General features: G+C 44.1%; 1 protein-coding gene across 2 annotated transcripts in view; it reads right to left on the bottom strand.

Moving 5' to 3' along the window:
• Positions 1-18,239, bottom strand: part of Trpm8 (transient receptor potential cation channel subfamily M member 8) — a 159,079-nt gene that overhangs the window by 58,152 nt on the left and 82,688 nt on the right. For both annotated transcript variants that reach the window (XM_045147722.1, XM_004662266.2), the window contains exons 9-11: positions 14,995-15,192; positions 10,070-10,172; positions 3,640-3,758 (exon numbers count right to left, since the gene is read on the bottom strand). In XM_045147722.1, coding sequence (XP_045003657.1) covers positions 3,640-3,758; positions 10,070-10,172; positions 14,995-15,192 — 420 coding nt within the window. The remainder of the gene's footprint in view (positions 1-3,639; positions 3,759-10,069; positions 10,173-14,994; positions 15,193-18,239) is intronic.

Raw genomic sequence — 18,239 nt, 5'->3', positions numbered from 1 at the left:
GTGGCTGGAAGTGGACAGCGAGGAAGCTGCTGTGTGCGCTGTGAAAAGCCGCACAAGGACCATTCATCATTCCAATGATTTGTATCGATCTTAGATGGATGCTGGCAGAGTGCTTCGTGTCAAAGCCCTAGGTCCTTCCGAAACCCCAGCTGATGTAACCCACTCAATAACACAGGGAAAGAGACTCAGTCATCACCTCCTCTGTGTCCAGAGGATCAGTGCTGTGTGGGGAATAGAGTGACCAGCTCTGAGAAAAAGCGCTGGCCCCGGGGCCAGTGTCCGCTGATTCCATGACAGGTCCTCCCACATGCTGCCATTTCGTCTACCCCACGGCCTCACGCAGTGCAGATCTGGGAACGGATGTTGGGTGCTCTATAGTCCCTGTACTCCTGTAGACACTTACAGAAAGCAAAAAATAATAATAATAATAATAACCCCCGACCCTAGTTACTAGTAAATGCCATGTAAACTTTAAAGTCCTGAGGTTTTTTTTAAAAAAAAATATTTTATTTTTATTTATTTATTTGAGAGAGAAAGAGATACAGAAATAGGCAGGGAGAGAGAATAGGTGTGCCAGGGCTCTAGCCACTGCAAATGAACTCCAGATGCTTGCATCTGGCTCATGTGGGTCCTGAGGGAGTCGAACCTGGGTCCTTTGGCTTTTGCAGGCAAGCACCTTAACCACTAAGCCATCTCTCCAGCCCGAAGGCCTGAGTTTTGACTACTTCTTACATTTGCTTTTCATAAAATTTATTCAATTCTGTTTGCACCATTTGATTAATAATGAATATATTTAACAACCCACTGGGAAAAATCTCTGAAAATTTAGCAGCCAGCTCTTGCAAGCCAGTATGAGCTGGCTCCAGCATGTCACTGTAGAAAGGAACTGAAACAGGCAGTGGCTGAGGGCCTCACTGGAAGTCACCCAGATGCCTGGCTCCAGCGTGCAAGCCCTTAACCATCATGTCCTTCACCCCAACAATTGTTAGCTAGATTAATAAAGCTGAATTCATAACTTGAATGTGTGTCTAAGTTAATGTTTATTTATACCTTCTGACCTTACTTAAGTAGAACAATGCACACAGAGGGATTCACTTACGAATCAATTAATTAATGTACTAATGATTCTACTTTTCCTCCATTAACTCAAGCCTTGTGATGTGTAATAGAGTTCATTATACTGCAAAAAGCCAAACGCGAGATAATGTTTGCTAAAGGGATGAATAACTTAAAAATTCATGAGCTATTACTTTATTTCCTACTATCATTAAAATTGATCATATGTTAATATAAGTCAAGCCTTAGAGTTTGTTTACTCAATGGTAGGTCTGAAAATGTTCTATGAACCTGGCTTTGAAGAATAAAAGTCACAAGACAGGTACACCTTCAAATGTGTACATGCATATGGAAAATTAAATGTATTCTTAGTATACACAAATGTCTCCAGTTAATTCAGAAGAGCTAAAAAGCACAGAAGCAGTCTTGTGAAGCCACGTTTAGCCACCTGTAATTGTGCCTAGAGACCAGAGCTTCCACGGGGGACTGAATGTTAGTTGAAGACAAGAGGACCTTTAGAGAAATGTGGACCTAAAACACTCACCAACCTGAAAAGACAAGAAGTCTGCTGGGAAACCATGGATTTTTATTGCACATGCAACTTTGATATCGAAGGTACTTGTTTGGCTCATGGAGTCCTAAGTACCTCACTTTAAAACACTCATGAAAGCTGGAGAGATGGCTCAGCAGTTAAGGCTCTTGCCTACAAAGCAAAAGAACCTCTGTTCAATTCCCAAGGTCCCAAGTAAGCCAGATGCACAAGGAGGAGCATGTGCCTGGAGTCCATTTCAGGAGGCCCTGTGCACTCAATTTCTCTCTCTCTCTCAAATATATAAAATAAAATAATAATTAATTAATTAAAAAATAAAAAGCTCATGAGGTACCTTCACCAAGTTGTTCTGTTTTTCCATGTTTGGGCACCTCACCACTGCCAACTCTGCCAGAACCTGACCACAGGCAGATCTACCAGAACCTCACCACTGCCAACTCTTCCAGAACCTCACCACTGCCAGCTCTAACGGAACCTCACCACTGCCAGCTCTGCCAGAACCTGACCACAGGCAGATCTACCAGAACCTCACCACTGCCAGCTCTGCCAGAACCTCACCGCTGCCAGCTCTACCGGAACCTCACCACTGCCAGCTCTACCAGAACCTCACCACTGCCAACTCTACCAGAACCTCACCACTGCCAGCTCTGCCAGAACCTCACCACTGCCAGCTCTACCGGAACCTCACCACTGCCAGCTCTGCCAGAACCTCACCACTGCCAACTCTACCAGAACCTCACCACTGCCAGCTCTAACGGAACCTCACCACTGCCAGCTCTACCAGAACCTCACCACTGCCAGCTCTACCAGAACCTCACCACTGCCAACTCTGCCAGAACTTCACCACTGCCAACTCCACCGGAACCTGACTGGGTTGGAACAGGTGACAAATATTGTTCTGCTTTCTCCATCTTATATGTCTTACTTTCAATAATCCTCTCCTCCATTTTCCTTCTTTCCTTCCTTCCTTCCTTCCTTCCTTCTTTCCTTTCTTTCTTTCTTTCTTTCTTTCTTTCTTTCTTTCTTTCTTTCTTTCTATTTTTGGTGGAGGGGAGTTTCAAGGTAGGGTCTCACTGTAGTCCAGGCTGACCTGGAATTCTGGAATTCACTATGTAGTCTCAGGCTGGCCTTGAACTCACACCAATCCTCCTACCTCTGCCTCACAAGTGCTGGAGTTAAAGGCATGCACCCCCACACCTGGGGTCCATTTTCCATACTTCTTCCTGTCCTCCCCACCTAGCAGCTCTATACCAGATAGGACTCAGCTCTACCCTCATGGCTATTGGAATAAAAATTTTGTATGATGTTGTGTAGGTATTTCCTCTGCTGTAAAACACTCAGGATGGGTGTGGGGAGACTTCTCATACATAAAAAGTAAATGAAGCACGCAAAGCCCAAGAGATAAATGAAACATTCATGATACAGGAAGTAAAGCAAGCATGCCAAGGCTCAGGAAGTCTCTGAAAGGTAAAGATGCACGTGCCCCCTCCACAAGCTTCTATGAGCACTAGTGGTTGCTGAGGGGAGAGAAGCTGAGGGCCAAGCACCTGAAATTTCTGCAGGGTGCTCATGGACAACTGCTTGTGGGAGTCGATGCTTTGGCTGAGGTGGGCTTTTCAGTGATGCAGCTGCCTGTGAGTCACCCACAGTCCTATAAGTTACCCCAATAAACTCACTGCTCCACAAGGCTAGACTTGAGTGAAATTGTATATTTAGTCTGTCACTGGGGCCCTGTCTTGGGTGAATGTACATTTGCTCATATCCCTGACAATACGCCCCCAGGAAAAGTCACCAATGGATGGCTTTGGTGAACTGATGGCATCTTACATTAGCGCTTTGTCTGCATTATCTTTTTGTAAGAAACCTACTAAGCAGATGTTGCTATCCCATAGTATAGTCAAGGAAAGTGAGGCTCTGCAATAGAACTATTGTTTGTAAGGTTCTATATAGATGGCCTTGTAGGATACAGACCGGCTGCTGCTGAGACAACTGTCCACACTGACCGGGAGTAGTCCCCGAGGTCTTCTTATTACCTCCCATCGGCGGTCATTGGTGAAGATCTCATCGCTGGCAAGTTCCAGCTGGTTCCACTCCAGCAAAAGCTTCAGCTGTCCATTCCAATTGTCCCTGTCTTGCTCGTTGGTGCTGAAGGCTGTAAGTGGGCAGAAGAGAAGCTACTGACCAAAGGGCCATACAGAAGGGAGTCGGGCCATTTTCTATAGCCAAATAACAGCTTTTGTCCAAGAGGATTCACAGCGTGCTCTAGAATTGGGCAGAACTGTAATTTCACTTTGGTGTCATTCATTCATATCCACATTCTGTGTGCCCTATAAGTGTATGATAAAAATCAAGCAGGTTATATCTTTGCATTGCATGTCCAGAGAGTGGAGCTATGGTATATCAACACTTTCCTACATTGAGATTTCCTAAGTCCTTAATAGGATAGTATTGTATACATGTAAGTAGAAGAACAGAGTAATGGGGGCAAAAAGGCCTAAGTGAGGTCAGGGGAAGAGATTGAGAGAAGGAAAGGCAGTGGGAGGGCTAATCAAAATCTAAGACAATATAAATAAGTCATATGGAAACCTACTTTTTTGGACAATGGAACACTCAGAAGTCATAGACTACTACTAGAAAATTTTCAGTGCCAGGGATAGGATACCTTCCAGTGAGTTGTTGGCCAGGGAGGTCCCTGATACCCCCCCAAAACATTACAGGTCATTGCCAAGGCTCTTGGTTTCCCACCAGGAAGAGATGGTAAGACCCTATTTCTGAAGATTGCACATACTTGGGCTGCAAGGTCACTGAGAAATCCTGCTGGAACTGAGCTGAAAATCTCCTCCATGTAGACCAGCTAGAAAAAGCTACACTGCATGCAGTTCAGAAATCACCAGTAAAGATACTCCACACTGGACACTGCAAGCCTTAAATTTGGCCAGCCAGACCAAATGAACCAACAGGTGCACTAGTGGCATGTCTATTATGGGGGAAACCAACCACTCTCTAATTGGACTGGAGGCCCACTCCTTGGGAGGGAATACATCCCTGGCACTGAAAACCTACAATAGGGTTAGTCATGAGCCCTAGGGGTGTAACATCTGCTGCTATCTAGCTAAATGTATATACTATGCTCATCAAACTACCCAGTAAGCACTTCTCTTAATGTTCATACCCATATATTAATGCTACTCTCATTTTTGGTTGGAGAACCTTCTATTTTCATATGGCAATGACCTTGGGATGACTCAGAAGGTACCATGGTGCTGAGGAGAAGTGACAGAGGAGTACTCAGCACTGCAATATCTCTATCACACTTTCCAAGGCTCAAGATCCATTGCAAAAGAGGTGGCGCAAAGAATGTAAGAGCCAAAGGAAGGGTAGGACTCCTTTCAAAGTGCTCCTCCAGACACAAAATGGCCAGGATATCAATGACCTCACAGTGCCTGTCACTACCTACATAAGACCCTCATAATAGGAGGGAAAGATAATGACATCAAAATAAAAGAAAAACTGATTGAGAGGGGGAGGGAATATGATGGAAAGTGGAGTTTCAAAGGAGAAAGTGGGGGGAGGGAATTACCAAAGGATGTTATTTACAATTATGGAAGTTATCAATAAAGAAAAACTAAAAAAAGATTCCCTAAGTCTTAAATTTCAAAGATGGTACACAATGGGTACTATATTTAAACCTGCAAAATAACCATATCCCAAACTCTTCCATATTTGTTACAGGTTGAATGTGAAATGTTCCCCACAGATGCATGCATGTGTTAGAAACCTTGGTCCCTAATGAATGATGTTGTTTTGGAAAGTTGTGGGGACTTTATGAGCAGAAGGATTGGGTCACAGGGTTGGGGGTGTCTTAGAGCTTCACCTCACTTCCCGCCTGCTCTGCTTCCCTCTTCCATCTTGTCTATCTCCCTCTTTCTTTCCGCATCCACCAAGATGTGAGGAGGCAAGAAGTCCCAGCTGCATGTTGCTACTGCCATGGACATGTCTGCCACCTTGTCATCTCTACCATGACACACTGTACCCTCTCAGACCATGAGCCAAAATAGATCCTTCACCCCTTAAGTTGCTTCTGTCAGGTAATTGATCACAACAATGAGAGGAGCAAACAATACAGAAAATTGGGAGGGAAGTGTAGTTCAGTGGTAGAACACTTGATTGCATAAAACTGGTAGAAAAGTGAGTCACTGCTGTGACTACCTGACCATGTCACTCTTTGGCATGGAGCTACTTTGTGGGGGAACATGAAAGATTGGAGCTGTGGGCTCCTAAGCCCTAGAATGTTACTAAGCAGAGCTTAATTGGCCATTCTGGTGAGTACAGAACAGCAGACCACTGACAGGAATGCAGACAGTGAAAGCCAGGTTCATGAAGATCCAGGAGGAAATAAAAACTATCCAGAACTGGACTGGAGGCCACCTGTATTATATTTGGGCAAAGAATTCAGCTGCATTCTGTCCATTTCCTGAAAACATGAGACTGAATTAAAAAATAACCACCTAAGGCCAAATGAGCCAATGGGTGCAAACATCTGTTATGGGGGAAACCAACTGCCCTCTAATGGGACTGGAGGCCCACTCCATGGGAGGGAATACATCCCTGACACTGAAAACTTAAAACAGGGGTAGTCATGAGCCCTAGGGGTGTAACATCTGCTGTGGTCTGGCTAAATGTATATACTATGCTTATCAAACTGCCCAGTAAGCACTTCTGTTAATGTTCATACCCTTATATTAATGCTACTCTCACTTTTGGTAGAGAATCTTCTCTTTTCAGATGGCAGTGACCTTGGGATGACTCAGAAGGTATCATGGTGATGGAAAGAAATGATTGCAGTGCTCAGTACTGCAATATCTCTATCACACCTTCCAAGGCTCAGGGTCTAATGCAGAAGAGGTGGAGGAAAGAATGTAAGAGCCAAAGGAAGGGTAGGACTCCTTACAACGTGCTCCCTCCAGACATGAAATGGCCTGGGTATCCATGGCCTCACAGTGCCTGACACGACCTGCATAAGACCACCATAAGAAGAGGAAAAGATCATGACATCAAAATAAAAGAAAGATGATTGAGATGGGGGGGATATGATGGAGAGTGGAGTTTAAAAGGGGAAAGTTGGGGGAGGGAGGGTATTACCATGGGGTATTTTTTATAATCATGGAAGTTGTTAATAAAAATTTGGAAGGAAAAACATAACCATCTAAGTTGTTTGGCAGAAGGAATTTCCAGACAACATATCATCTGGGTCGTGGCATGTTCACTGCCAACTGCTCTTAGTTTGGTTTACAGTGAGAGAAAGCAGAATGTTATGAAAAATGCACATTTTAGCAAGGAAAGGAATATGAGTGAATGTGAAGTCAGAGACTTGGTGGGTGCTGACCAAGCATCTGTGACTGTTAAAGGGATTAGTCCTATTCAAGAGAAATCATAAGACTTTGCATTTGAACAACAGGAAAGGAGACTTGAGGACAAGATCATGCCCAGCAAGAACTCCAGGTTCTGACAATACAAACTCATTTGCAAAGAAAGTGCTCAAAAAAGATAGAGCCATCAGGGTACCTCTCTGGAAAACAGCCGCCTAGGGAAATGTTTTCACAGTTTTGAGCAGACAGATGCTCAAAGGTCACTATAGCTGTGGTCCCACATCTTGAACAGGCAGCAGAACTTGACATCATTCATACAGGACAAGAGTGAGTATGTCATGGAGTGTTGTTCCAAGGTTCCAGAAAGCCCCCAAGGCCAGGAACATGAAGCAATGTCCAATTCCCTACGGGGAACTCCTGAGTGGGCACTGCATGACTCAGGTAAAGTGGAGTCTAACTGCAGTAGAGACTTGGGATATTGGAGATGCCAAAAACATGGTTTGTCCACTGAGGATATCTGCAGGTTCCATGTAAAAGCAGAGGCTGCAATTGCTGTAGTTGACAGAGCTGGAACGGTAGGACGGGGCTACCCAAGCCCATTGGAAGCCAGATGATGTCACCACGAGCCCCAGATGTTGACTCCTGAGCTGCAAGTTTCGGCTCGCTCCCTTCTGGGTCTTGGTCTTACTTACTTCAATCTGAACTTTGCTCGCTACACTCCTGTTCGTCCCTTTGGAATGGGAATGTTTACCATGAGCAGAAGCTTATAACTTATGTACTGATGTTATGTGGGTTCACAGGTAAGATATTGCCTTGAGCTTCTGAAGAGACTGTGGACTTTTGAGTAGTGTTGGTACTATTAGGGACTACTACAGTCTTTGGAGTCAGAGGGACTGCTTTATGCATTATATGATAGCCGTAAGTCTATATGGGTAAAGGGTGGAATGTTATGGCTTAGTATAAAATGTCCTTCTCGGGCTCATGGGTTTTAACACTTGTTACCCAGCTGGTGGTGCAATTTTATTTACTTACTTATTTATTTATTTATTTCAGAGAGAGGCAGGCAGAGAGACAGTAGGCATACCAGGGCCTCCAGCAAACGAATTCCAGATGCCTGTGCCATCTTGTGCATCTGGCTTATATGGGTACTGGGGAATCAAACCTGGGTCCTTAGGTTTCACAGGCAAGTGTCTTAACTGCTGATCCATCTCTCCAGCCCCCTGATGCTGTTTGAGAAAGCTGTAGAACCTTTAGCAGGTGGTGCCTAGCTTGAAGAAGTGGGTCACTAGAACTGGAAGGCAGATTTTAGGGGTTATTACCCAGCCCTACATCAAGCCCAACCTCTCTCTCTCTCAATCTCTCTCTCTCTCTCCCTCCTTCTCTCTCTCTTTTTCTCTCTCTTTCTCACCCTCCCTCCCTCCTTCCTTCCTGTTCTGTCAAGATATGAAGAGGTAGGGAGTCCCAGCCCACACCGCTGAGGCTGTCTACCACAATGCTTCCCCCACCGTGATACAGTAGTGTCTTTTTGAACCATGAGCCAAATGAATCTTTCCTCCCATCATTCGGTTTCATGGGTATTTGGTCACAGTTACAAGAAAGTAACTGATACAGGACTCTCACTTTTCCAGAGCTAATATTTTCTGAATCTCTGTATCTGTACAGGTGGAATTCAATTTGAATAAGTCCCATTATAACCACATTTCAGGCAAGCACAGCAAGAATGAGTCTAATAAATAGCTAATGATTAGATCGCACTTCCTGGCTCCATGCTGTGTGCTTTGCGTTATTAATCAGACAGTTCAAATCTAGGTGGCAAAGCTTTGCCTAGGATCTGTTTACTTCAGGTAATTCCACTTTGATGGGATTCTGAGACAGCAGAGACCACTGAGAATTGTTTAACCTGGGGGTCACTCGTAAGCTTCAGGAGTTTTATAACCCCAAAAATTGAATGCAGTCATTTGTCTATGTGTGACGTGAGTATACATGCACACACATATCTGTGGGGACCTGAGACAAAGTCGCGAAGTTTTTTTTTATGACACTTTCAAAGAAGTCTGAGATTCAAAAAAGTACTTCAAACCACTGTTACAAACAGCTATTTGAACCGGGCGTGGTGGCGCATGCCTTAAATCCCAGCACTTGGGAGGCAGAGGTAGGAGGATTGCCATGAGTTCAAGGCCACCCTGAGATGACAGAGTTAATTCCAGGTCAGCCTGGACCACAGTGAGACCCTACCTCGAAAAACAAAACAAAAACAAAAAAAAAAAAAAAAAACAGCTATTTGGAGATTACTGTGATCATACTTAATTAGTATTTTAATATTAATTTTTTAAATTCTGGGGCCAGGGAGATGGATTAGCAGTTAAGGTGTTTGCCTACAAAGCCTAAGGACCCCATTTCGGTTCCCCAGGATCCCCCTAAGCCAGATGCACAAGGGGGCATATGCGTCTGGAGTTTGTTTGCAGTGGCTGAAAGCCCTGACATGCCCCTCCTCTCTTTCTCTCTGCCTCTTCCTCACTCTCTCAAATAAACAAATAATATTTTTAAAAGAAATCTTATTTTGTTAACTTCATAAACAAATTCACCCCATCAGAGCAGTTGTAGTCATATTATCTTCCATTGTATTGGAACCCAAATTAATGCAAAATATTACAAGTTTAAGTATCCCTTATCAGAAATGTTTGGGCTAGACGTGTCAGATTTTTTGAACATCTGAATGCATATTCATATATATGTGGGAGAGAGAGTTGGGAAAGGAGAGAGTGAATTTGAGAGGGATCAAGATCCTAGGGGCCAAGTTTAATTATCAAATTCACTGAAATTTTATGTATACTCCCTGCACAGAGCCTGAAGGAAATACGACATACTGCTTTAATAATTTTGTGCAGGACACAAAGTTTAATCATGGAGAAATTTCCACTTGTAGCTTCATGTCAATACTCAAGAGCTTTAGGTTTCTAAGCATTTAGGTTTTCAGATTAGGTATGCTCAGCCCAAGTTTTAATAAAACTATTTTTGAAAAGGAAATGCAGGTCACAGACAGGCAATGAGAGCAGCCGAAGCCTGGGCCACCCAGGGAGCCGTGCTGACTCACCTTTGTACAGAGCGTAGGAAATGGCATTGCTCACAATCTCATCTCCAGCTTCTTCCATTTTAATCACTGTTAGCAGGTGAGAACTTTCAAGAATTTCTTTGAGCTGGTAAGATTTAAAGAAGAATGTTGTCAATCAACTGATTTTCGGCATTGTGAAGGTTAATCTCTGGTTGCCAACTTGACAGGATTTAGAATCACCATGGGAGCAAATCTCTAGTTATGTGTGTAAGGGATTTCTATATTATATTAGTTGAGGTGGGAAAACCCACCCTAACTGCAGATGGCACCTATGTCCTGTGGGCTGGTGTCCCGGACTATCAAAGGAGAAAGCTGGTTGAGCCCTCAGCACTCAGCACTCCCGACTTCCTCCTGCTGATGTGAGGACGGGATGCCAGCTTTCTGCTCCCACCGTGGTTTCCCCACCCTGTGGAAACTTCCTCTGGAGCCTGTAAGCCAAATAACACCTTCCCTTCCATGAGATGCTTCCAGCTTCCCAGCAGTGAAAAAGTAACTGATGCAGGCAGGATGAGCAAAATGTCTCAGTTTTTGTGAGAGATCTTTGAGTTTGTTTTTTCTTAAGTTCTAGATTTCTTTCCTTCATCAACACTACTTGAACCCATAGCCTCTAATTCCTAAACTATAATAGTGAGTCCGTGACCACAAGAACCGTAAGTACCAGTTACACAGGGGTGCCTGTGTCAAGAAGCCAGGTGTGAGCCCAGTGGTGGTGGTGCATGCCTTTAATCCCAGAGCTCGGGAGGCGGAGGTAGGAGGATCGCTGTGAGTTCAAGGCCACCCTGAGACTCCATAGTGAATTCCAGGTCAGCCTGGACTAGAGTGAAACTCTACCTTGAAAAATCAAAAAAAAAAAAAAAAAGAAAGAGAAAAAGAAATGTTCTCGGATTTGGCAATTAAGAGATAAACTTTTAAAGCTCCTGTTCCTAGAAAGGGTAGTGATGGAGACCTGGGTGCAGAAGATATGTGGCACCCATGGGTGACAGAGAAATACATGAGGAATTCTGGAAAACACACACCATGGAGATATTGAGAGATGGGGAGGAAGGAATGGCATGAGAGTGTGGGAGAAAGTCCTCCTCCCATCGAGGAAACGGTCCATCCAGAAATGACAGGGAAGGGGCGGGTTCCAAGTCCCAATATGACGGGCACAGTTGGAGTGGTGACACCATGGCATTAAGACATCTGTTCCTGTGCCATGAAAAGGAAGTAAAGAAAACGCACATTGGTACAGACCACAGTGCTGGCTCTCCTCAAGGATTCCAGAGTCATCCTGACTGGGACCTCCTCCACACACCCGTTGCCTCCCGCCCTGAGCCCCACTGCAGCCAGTGTGAGATTGGCTGGCTGCAACTCTGATCCACTTTCTCCCTGTTTCGTGCTCTTCAGTGACATCCCATGACACTGCAGCAAGACCAAATCCTCAGAACAGTGTTCAGGGAGGGAGCTGCCTACTTCTGGCCTCTTGCGAGTTCTTCAGCATCCCAAAGATCTTCACTGCCATCGTGCAGTTCCTTGAGCGAACTAGCCTCAGCACCTGTGTGCAAGCTGCTCCCATCACACCCCCAAGGCTTACAGTTTGCACAGCTCTACATCTCTTCGCCGAGGTCCTTCCACAAAGTCCCACACCACTACAGGTCCCTTGTATCTATGTTATCTTTTCTTCCAGAACACCCATTTCAGTTTGAAATTCTACAAAGCATTTATCATATTTACTGAGCATAAAGTTTCGCAACTTCAGTTTTCCATGTGAAGGCATGCACGGTTTCTGTTGTGTACACAATTCTTTCTTTCGTAAGTGACTGGTCCAACTCTAGCATACAGTGTGTGCTCAGTGAACATCAACTGAATGAAGCAGATAAAATATCTACAGTGGCTAATGGATTGAGATGGAAGGTCAAGTTTTGGAGAAAGTCAGGGATAGTCATGGGGGTCATTGTAAGAGAACTGTTAAAGAAGAACGGCGTGGGCGTCCCCATAGAAGCAGGAGAGATTTCAAGAGATCATGAGTCCAGCTATTGTAGCTAACTACCCCCGTGATCAATGAGGCAGCATGACTACTCTGAAAGGTGCCTATCTGCTATTTAACTGACTTACATATTCATTAATCAGCAACCCCAGCTTTAGCCTGGTCTTTAAAAAATCTGTATCAATTGCAACACTCCGACTGCACAGTTAAAATGCCAGACTGATTTTCATTTCCAATATATGCCTTCTGATTTATACGATTATAAATACATTTAATCAGATGTGAATACGGATAAGGTGTGAATCCCAGAAGGGATTCTATAATTAAAGAAGGCAAAGTGTCCCTGACATCTAGCCTCTATAAGATGGATTGCTTGTGGTGGTTTCCATGGAGCCAAAGGCAAAACTCCTCATAAAGATGAGAGGGGCCCACTGCTCATGGGTGGCCCTTTTTCTCTGGATGTGAGAGGACCCGGACACCAGAGGTCAATTTATCCACAGGGTAAGAGGAAAGTCACTGGGATGGAAGGACCTGGGGCCATGCTTGGCAAACAGTTGTCTATTCCTTCCTCACCAGCTATTCTTTCCCTGGCTACTGGAATTCTTTCCACAGGAAATTGAGAGTGGTGATCAACGGGTGACATCTTACTCTGGCACATGCACTTTCAGACTGGTCTGTTCGTCGGTTTAGAGCAGGCTCAGACTAGTCAGGTGTGCATGTTCATTCAGTCAAAGGCACACACATACACTTTGGAAACATATTCCCTTCCCTACCTATGTATTTCCATGCACAAGGAACCCTGTGGGACTCACCAGCTGAACACTCTCCGCCCTTCCCCATCTTGGGGCAGGCAGCAGCTTCGACCTTGCCTAGCCAGAGACCTGCTTCTTTCATTGAGACCTGCTCCTTGCAGACTGTGGTGTTCTGGTCTTCAGTCAACCACAAGGCTACCCTGGTGGGGAGATCAGCCACTGCCTAAGCTGGATGGGCTGACCCGGCCCATGCTGGCACTGAGCATGAGGTGACCCACGGCTGTGGTGCCCTCAGCCTCATCATGCAACTTTGGCCTCACCCTCCACAACGCTGCTGCTTTCCCTGCAGTTATTCCAATTTTGGTGCCTATCTCTCCACTGGACTTGGACAAGATAAGCCAAAATCCCTCTGAGAACTCTCCCTACAAAACTACCAATTCTGCCTTCTTAGTCAAATCTGAAAAATGCAATAATACCTCAAGGAGGGATAAGGTATAGGCAATTACTAGACAAGGTCCTGTGCAGGGCGCATGCCATCCCTCAGCTGTGGAGAAAGGTTCGGCTACATTTTTAATCTCAGTTTCAGACGATGAGGTGTTATCTACAAAAGACTTGATTTCTGGTCATTTCAGATCCCAAAGGTCCAACAAGCTTCTTGGCTAGCCACCATGTCATGCACGATTAAATCGGGCCACCCAGGTCCCGTTCTAGCTCGTTAACTAAAGAGTACCTAACAACACAAAGGCTGGGCTAACTTCTCCTTTTACGCAAGTATTTGGTTTGCCCATATTTGTCTTAAGTAACACCAGAAGCAACAATAAATGATCTCTAAGCCAGGATTTTGGTTTGTTGCATTTAATATTTTGAAGGCTTTCCACAGCTGAATGAAACTAAAAACTGCTGGAAGGCCACTCTAGTTAAGGAATTATTATTATTATGTGTTTGTTCTTAGCCCAGCTGTCAATTCTCATGATGAAAACCTGTTATTTTTATCATACAGTCGGAACCTGTTATTTCCTTCGGTGGAAAGTTTCTAAGTGACTAAAATATACAAGTATGTGTGGCCATTTCTGAATGGACCAGTGTGAAATCACTTTCTGGCACTAAGGTGAGCTGTCTCCTGTACTCAGCAGTTGAGAAAATGAGTCCTACACCCCAACAGCAGCTGTGAAGCAGGACCAGTAAGCATGGTTAGCACTAACACGTCAGAACACTTCGCAAAGCACAGCACGGAGAAGCGCCGCAAGTGATCCTGGAAGTGCGTCTTCCTCGCGCGGCCTACGGAGACGATGAGAGGGTCGGGTCCGACCTCGGCCAGTGATGCAGCAAGGCAACTTCTCCACGTGATGAGTCCCCGGAGATGGAGACTCAATCTAAGGTCTGCACTTCGAAAATGACATTTCCAGGGACTTCTTTTCTCCCATCAAGAAAAGCTTACAGGGCTGGAGAGATGGCTTAGCAGTTAAGTGCTTGCCTGTGAAGCCTAAGGACCCCGGTTCAAGGCTCAATTCCCCAGGACCCACATTAGCCAGATGCACAAGAGGGTGCACACATCTGGAGTTCGTTTGCAGTGGCTGGAAGCCCTGGTGTGCCCCATTCTCTCCCTCTCTCTCTCTCTTTCTCTCTCTCGCTCTCTTCCTCTTTCTCTCTCTCACTCTCAAATAAATAAACAAAAATAAAAAATATTTTTTTTAATTTTTTATTTATTTATTTGAGAACGACAGACACAGAGAGAAAGACAGATAGAGGGAAAGAGAGAATGGGCGCGCCAGGGCTTCCAGCCTCTGCAAACAAACTCCAGACACATGCACCCCCTTGTGCATCTGGCTAACGTGGGACCTGGGGAACCGAGCCTCGAACCAGGGTCCTTAGGCTTCACAGGCAAGCGCTTAACCGCTAAGCCATCTCTCCAGCCCAATAAAAAATATTTTAAGATAAAGAAAAGCTTACAATCCTTGCAAACTTGAGTTTACTCCTCATATGCTACCTCTTATGTGGAATGGACAACTGGAAAGTCACTTAACTTATCTTAGCTTCAATTTCCATAAAAACACCTAGTATTGGCTGGGGCACAGCCACGGTGTCACAGAGCGAAAGTTTTGGTTGCTGTGGACTCAGGCCTAGGAAATACAATCTCTTCCCAAGAACTTGCCTTTCTCGTACCCAGCCTCATTTTCCCCTAAACTCACTGATTTAATCCAGCTTTCAAGCTCATCCTCAGGCAGTCGGGACACAGTCCGCGGTAAAAAGCGCACAAGCTTCTCCTTGACCATGGATGAGGTAAGGGTGTCCTCCAGTTCCACCAGGCCAGCGATCACATCGGCGATCTGCCCTGAGCCTTCCACCACCACACAGGGGATCTTACTTTTGATGGAGGTGCTGATGGCCTGTCGGGGGAGAGAGTAGATGGATCAGAGCTCAGCTCAGGACTGAAGGGCTAAGTCAAGGTGGTGAACAAAATGCATTGACACCTCTTTGTAACTTTTCCTTTGGAACTTTTATTTCAAAGCAAAAGCAAACCCAGTGTTTGCAGTTCCTTTAGGAATGAGAGGTAATGTCATATGGCAACCTGTGAAAGTAACAAATTCCATAATAAGGGCATCTGGCAGAGTTTACATTTTCCACAAGGAAGTGAATGAATGAGAAGTCCTAGAAGGGAAAAGGAAGGTTAGATTGAGAGCAAAAGAGACTCCCAGGGGGAAAAAGTTGTCATGAAATTAATTTTGTATCATTAAAAAAAAACAAGTCTCACTATATTGCCCTGCCTGGCCTGGAACTTACTAGGTAGCCCAGGCTGGCCTTGAACTCATAGCATCCTTCCTGCCTTAGCCTCTAAGGCCATGCCTAGCTTCATCCCCATTCTAAGAAGAGGCTATTTTATAGTCTAGTTTATTGTATCCCCTACAACTTCATGGCCTATGAAAAGAACTATCTTATGTAAAATAGGTGAATAGAGACCTTCCTTCTGAGGCTAGTTTCACTGCCAATGAAATTTAAAATAATCCAAAAGAAGAGTGAATAAAAATATCCTAGGCTGAAGAGATGGCTTAGCGGTTAAGGTGCTTGCCTGTAAAGCCTAACAACTCTGGTTTGATTTCCCAGTATTCACATAAAGCCAGATGCACAAAGTGGCTTATATATCTGGACTTTGTTTGCAGTGGCTAGAAGCCCTGGCATGCCCATTCATTCTCTCTCTCTCTCCCTTTCTGTTTGCAAGTAAATAACAATATTAAAAATATATCCTTATATACAAAACTGATCATTACAAATATTTCCACTCTATTTAAGTAAGAACTATCAATACTTGATTGAACATGCTTATTGATAGCTTATCTGGAGGACATTGCCAGTGCTCTGAAAGCATTGAGAGCAGCAGCCACGTGTTTTGGGTTATTGACCCATATTTCTTTCCTCAGTTTCTCTTGTACTAACTATTGCAAAAGGATGAAATATACTTATTTTCTGGATGAGCACCCACCACACCCTTACTGCACAAAGTCCGCAGAGGGCAATTAGAATGTTCATCACTTGACTGCCGATGAGCGTGCACATGACACAGAAGGACACTTGAGGTCCCTTCCCTTAGGACGGAATGCTTTCCAAAGAGACGATGCATCCCATCTGACAACGCGTGTGGAGCCTTTAAAGTCCTGTAAGAGCGGTCGGGGCCTCTCTGCATGCTTCAGTGATGCACTGAAGGAAAGTGTAAAGGCAGTCGCTGGAGTGGCAGCTAAGAGATGAGGGGACAAGGAGCCAAGCAGATATTAATCCTGTGTCACCCTCCTGTCTCCTGCCCCTGCTTCCATGCATTGTGAACCAGTGGGCAGACCATTGCCTACGATGCTACAGAAACACCCTGTTCTAAACCTGCAGCAGCCTCTCGACTTGCCCTCCACCCTAGGTGAAAATCTTCATTTCAAGTGTAAAATTTCAGAGAAAGAGAACACATCCATCTCTCAGTTCCTTTCTCTCCACCTCTCTCTTTTTAAATTTTTTTTCTCAATTTTTATTAACATCTTCCATGATTATAAAAAAATATGCCATGGTAATACCCTCCCTTCCCCACTTTCCCCTTTGAAATTCCATTCTCCATCATATACCCTCCCCATCTCAATCAGTCTCTCTTTTATTTTGATGTCATTATTTTTATTTATTTACTTGTTTGACAGAGAAAGAGGGAGAGAATGGGCTCGCCAGGGCCTCCAGCCACTGCAAATGAACTCCAGACACATGTGCCCCCTTGTGCATCTGGGTAACGTGGGTCCTGGGGAAATGAACCTGGGTCCTTCGGCCTTGCAGGCAAATGCCTGAACTGCTAAGCATCCCTCCAGCCCCTCTCCATCTCTCTGAACCATCATGTCTCTCCAACATCTCCATACACCAACTGCCTTTTCAGCATTCATCTGGTGACTATTTCACATTGGAAAATCTCAATTTTAATTATTCCCTGAAAAATCTTTGGCTTTTAAAATCTCATGAAAGACTTTTATTCAATAGTTGGTCAGGATGGCTATCAATGTTGGATGAATGGCCACTGTCAAATAATGGAACAGACAGATCATAGTCAACTATGGTCTAAGTTTATTTGCTAGCAAAGAATAATAAATACTATAATGATGTGCTCTAGTCAGTTTTAGAGTTAAAATTAATAGATGGTGGGATTGGCATGATATAGCAATTCTATATGCACAAAACATTTGAGGTACAAGATTTTGACAACTGGATCTGAATAAAAGGTAGATCAATATGCAATAATAGTGGGTAATTCTAATATCACCTCTCATCACAGATAATCCAGATTTTTAAAAATCAGCAAAGGAACTTCAGATATCAACTGTACCATAGATTAACATTTACAGAGGATCCCAACAGTATACATAGAACACAGATTCCCAAAAGCACATGGAACTTTCGCTGAAATAGATCATAGTCTAGGCCACGAATTCCAAGTCAAATCTGAGAGCTTTCTGGATGAGGCTGTAGGGTTTTATAAGTATAGGATCATGTCATCCACAGCTAGGGTTACTTTTATATCTTCCTTTCCTTTGATATCTCCTTTATTTCTTATTACTCTGGATAAGACTATAGCATATATATACATACAGAGTCTTGGTTATGTTAATGCACAGTCTTTCTACTTCCAGTTTCGTTGAGGTTTTGTACCATGAATCTATGTTGGCTTTTGTTTAAAAGCCTTTTCTGCATCTACTGAGATAACCATGTGAATTTTGTCTTTGACTCTATTTATGTTTTATTGTATTTTTTTTATTTGTAATATTGAACTATCCCTGCATCCCTGAAATGAAACCAACTTGATCACGGTACTTGATCTTTTTAATATTTTCTAGAATTCAGTTTGCAAGTATTTTATTTGGAATTTTGCCATTATGTTCATCAGGGAAATTGGTCTCTAGTTTGTCCTTATCTGTGTTTC

Source organism: Jaculus jaculus, chromosome 4 (assembly GCF_020740685.1).
Source record: "Jaculus jaculus isolate mJacJac1 chromosome 4, mJacJac1.mat.Y.cur, whole genome shotgun sequence".
In the NCBI taxonomy this organism is placed as follows: Eukaryota; Metazoa; Chordata; class Mammalia; order Rodentia; family Dipodidae; genus Jaculus; species Jaculus jaculus.
Note: the sequence above shows the minus strand (reverse complement) of the source record. Positions and strands in the feature narration are given on the sequence as shown.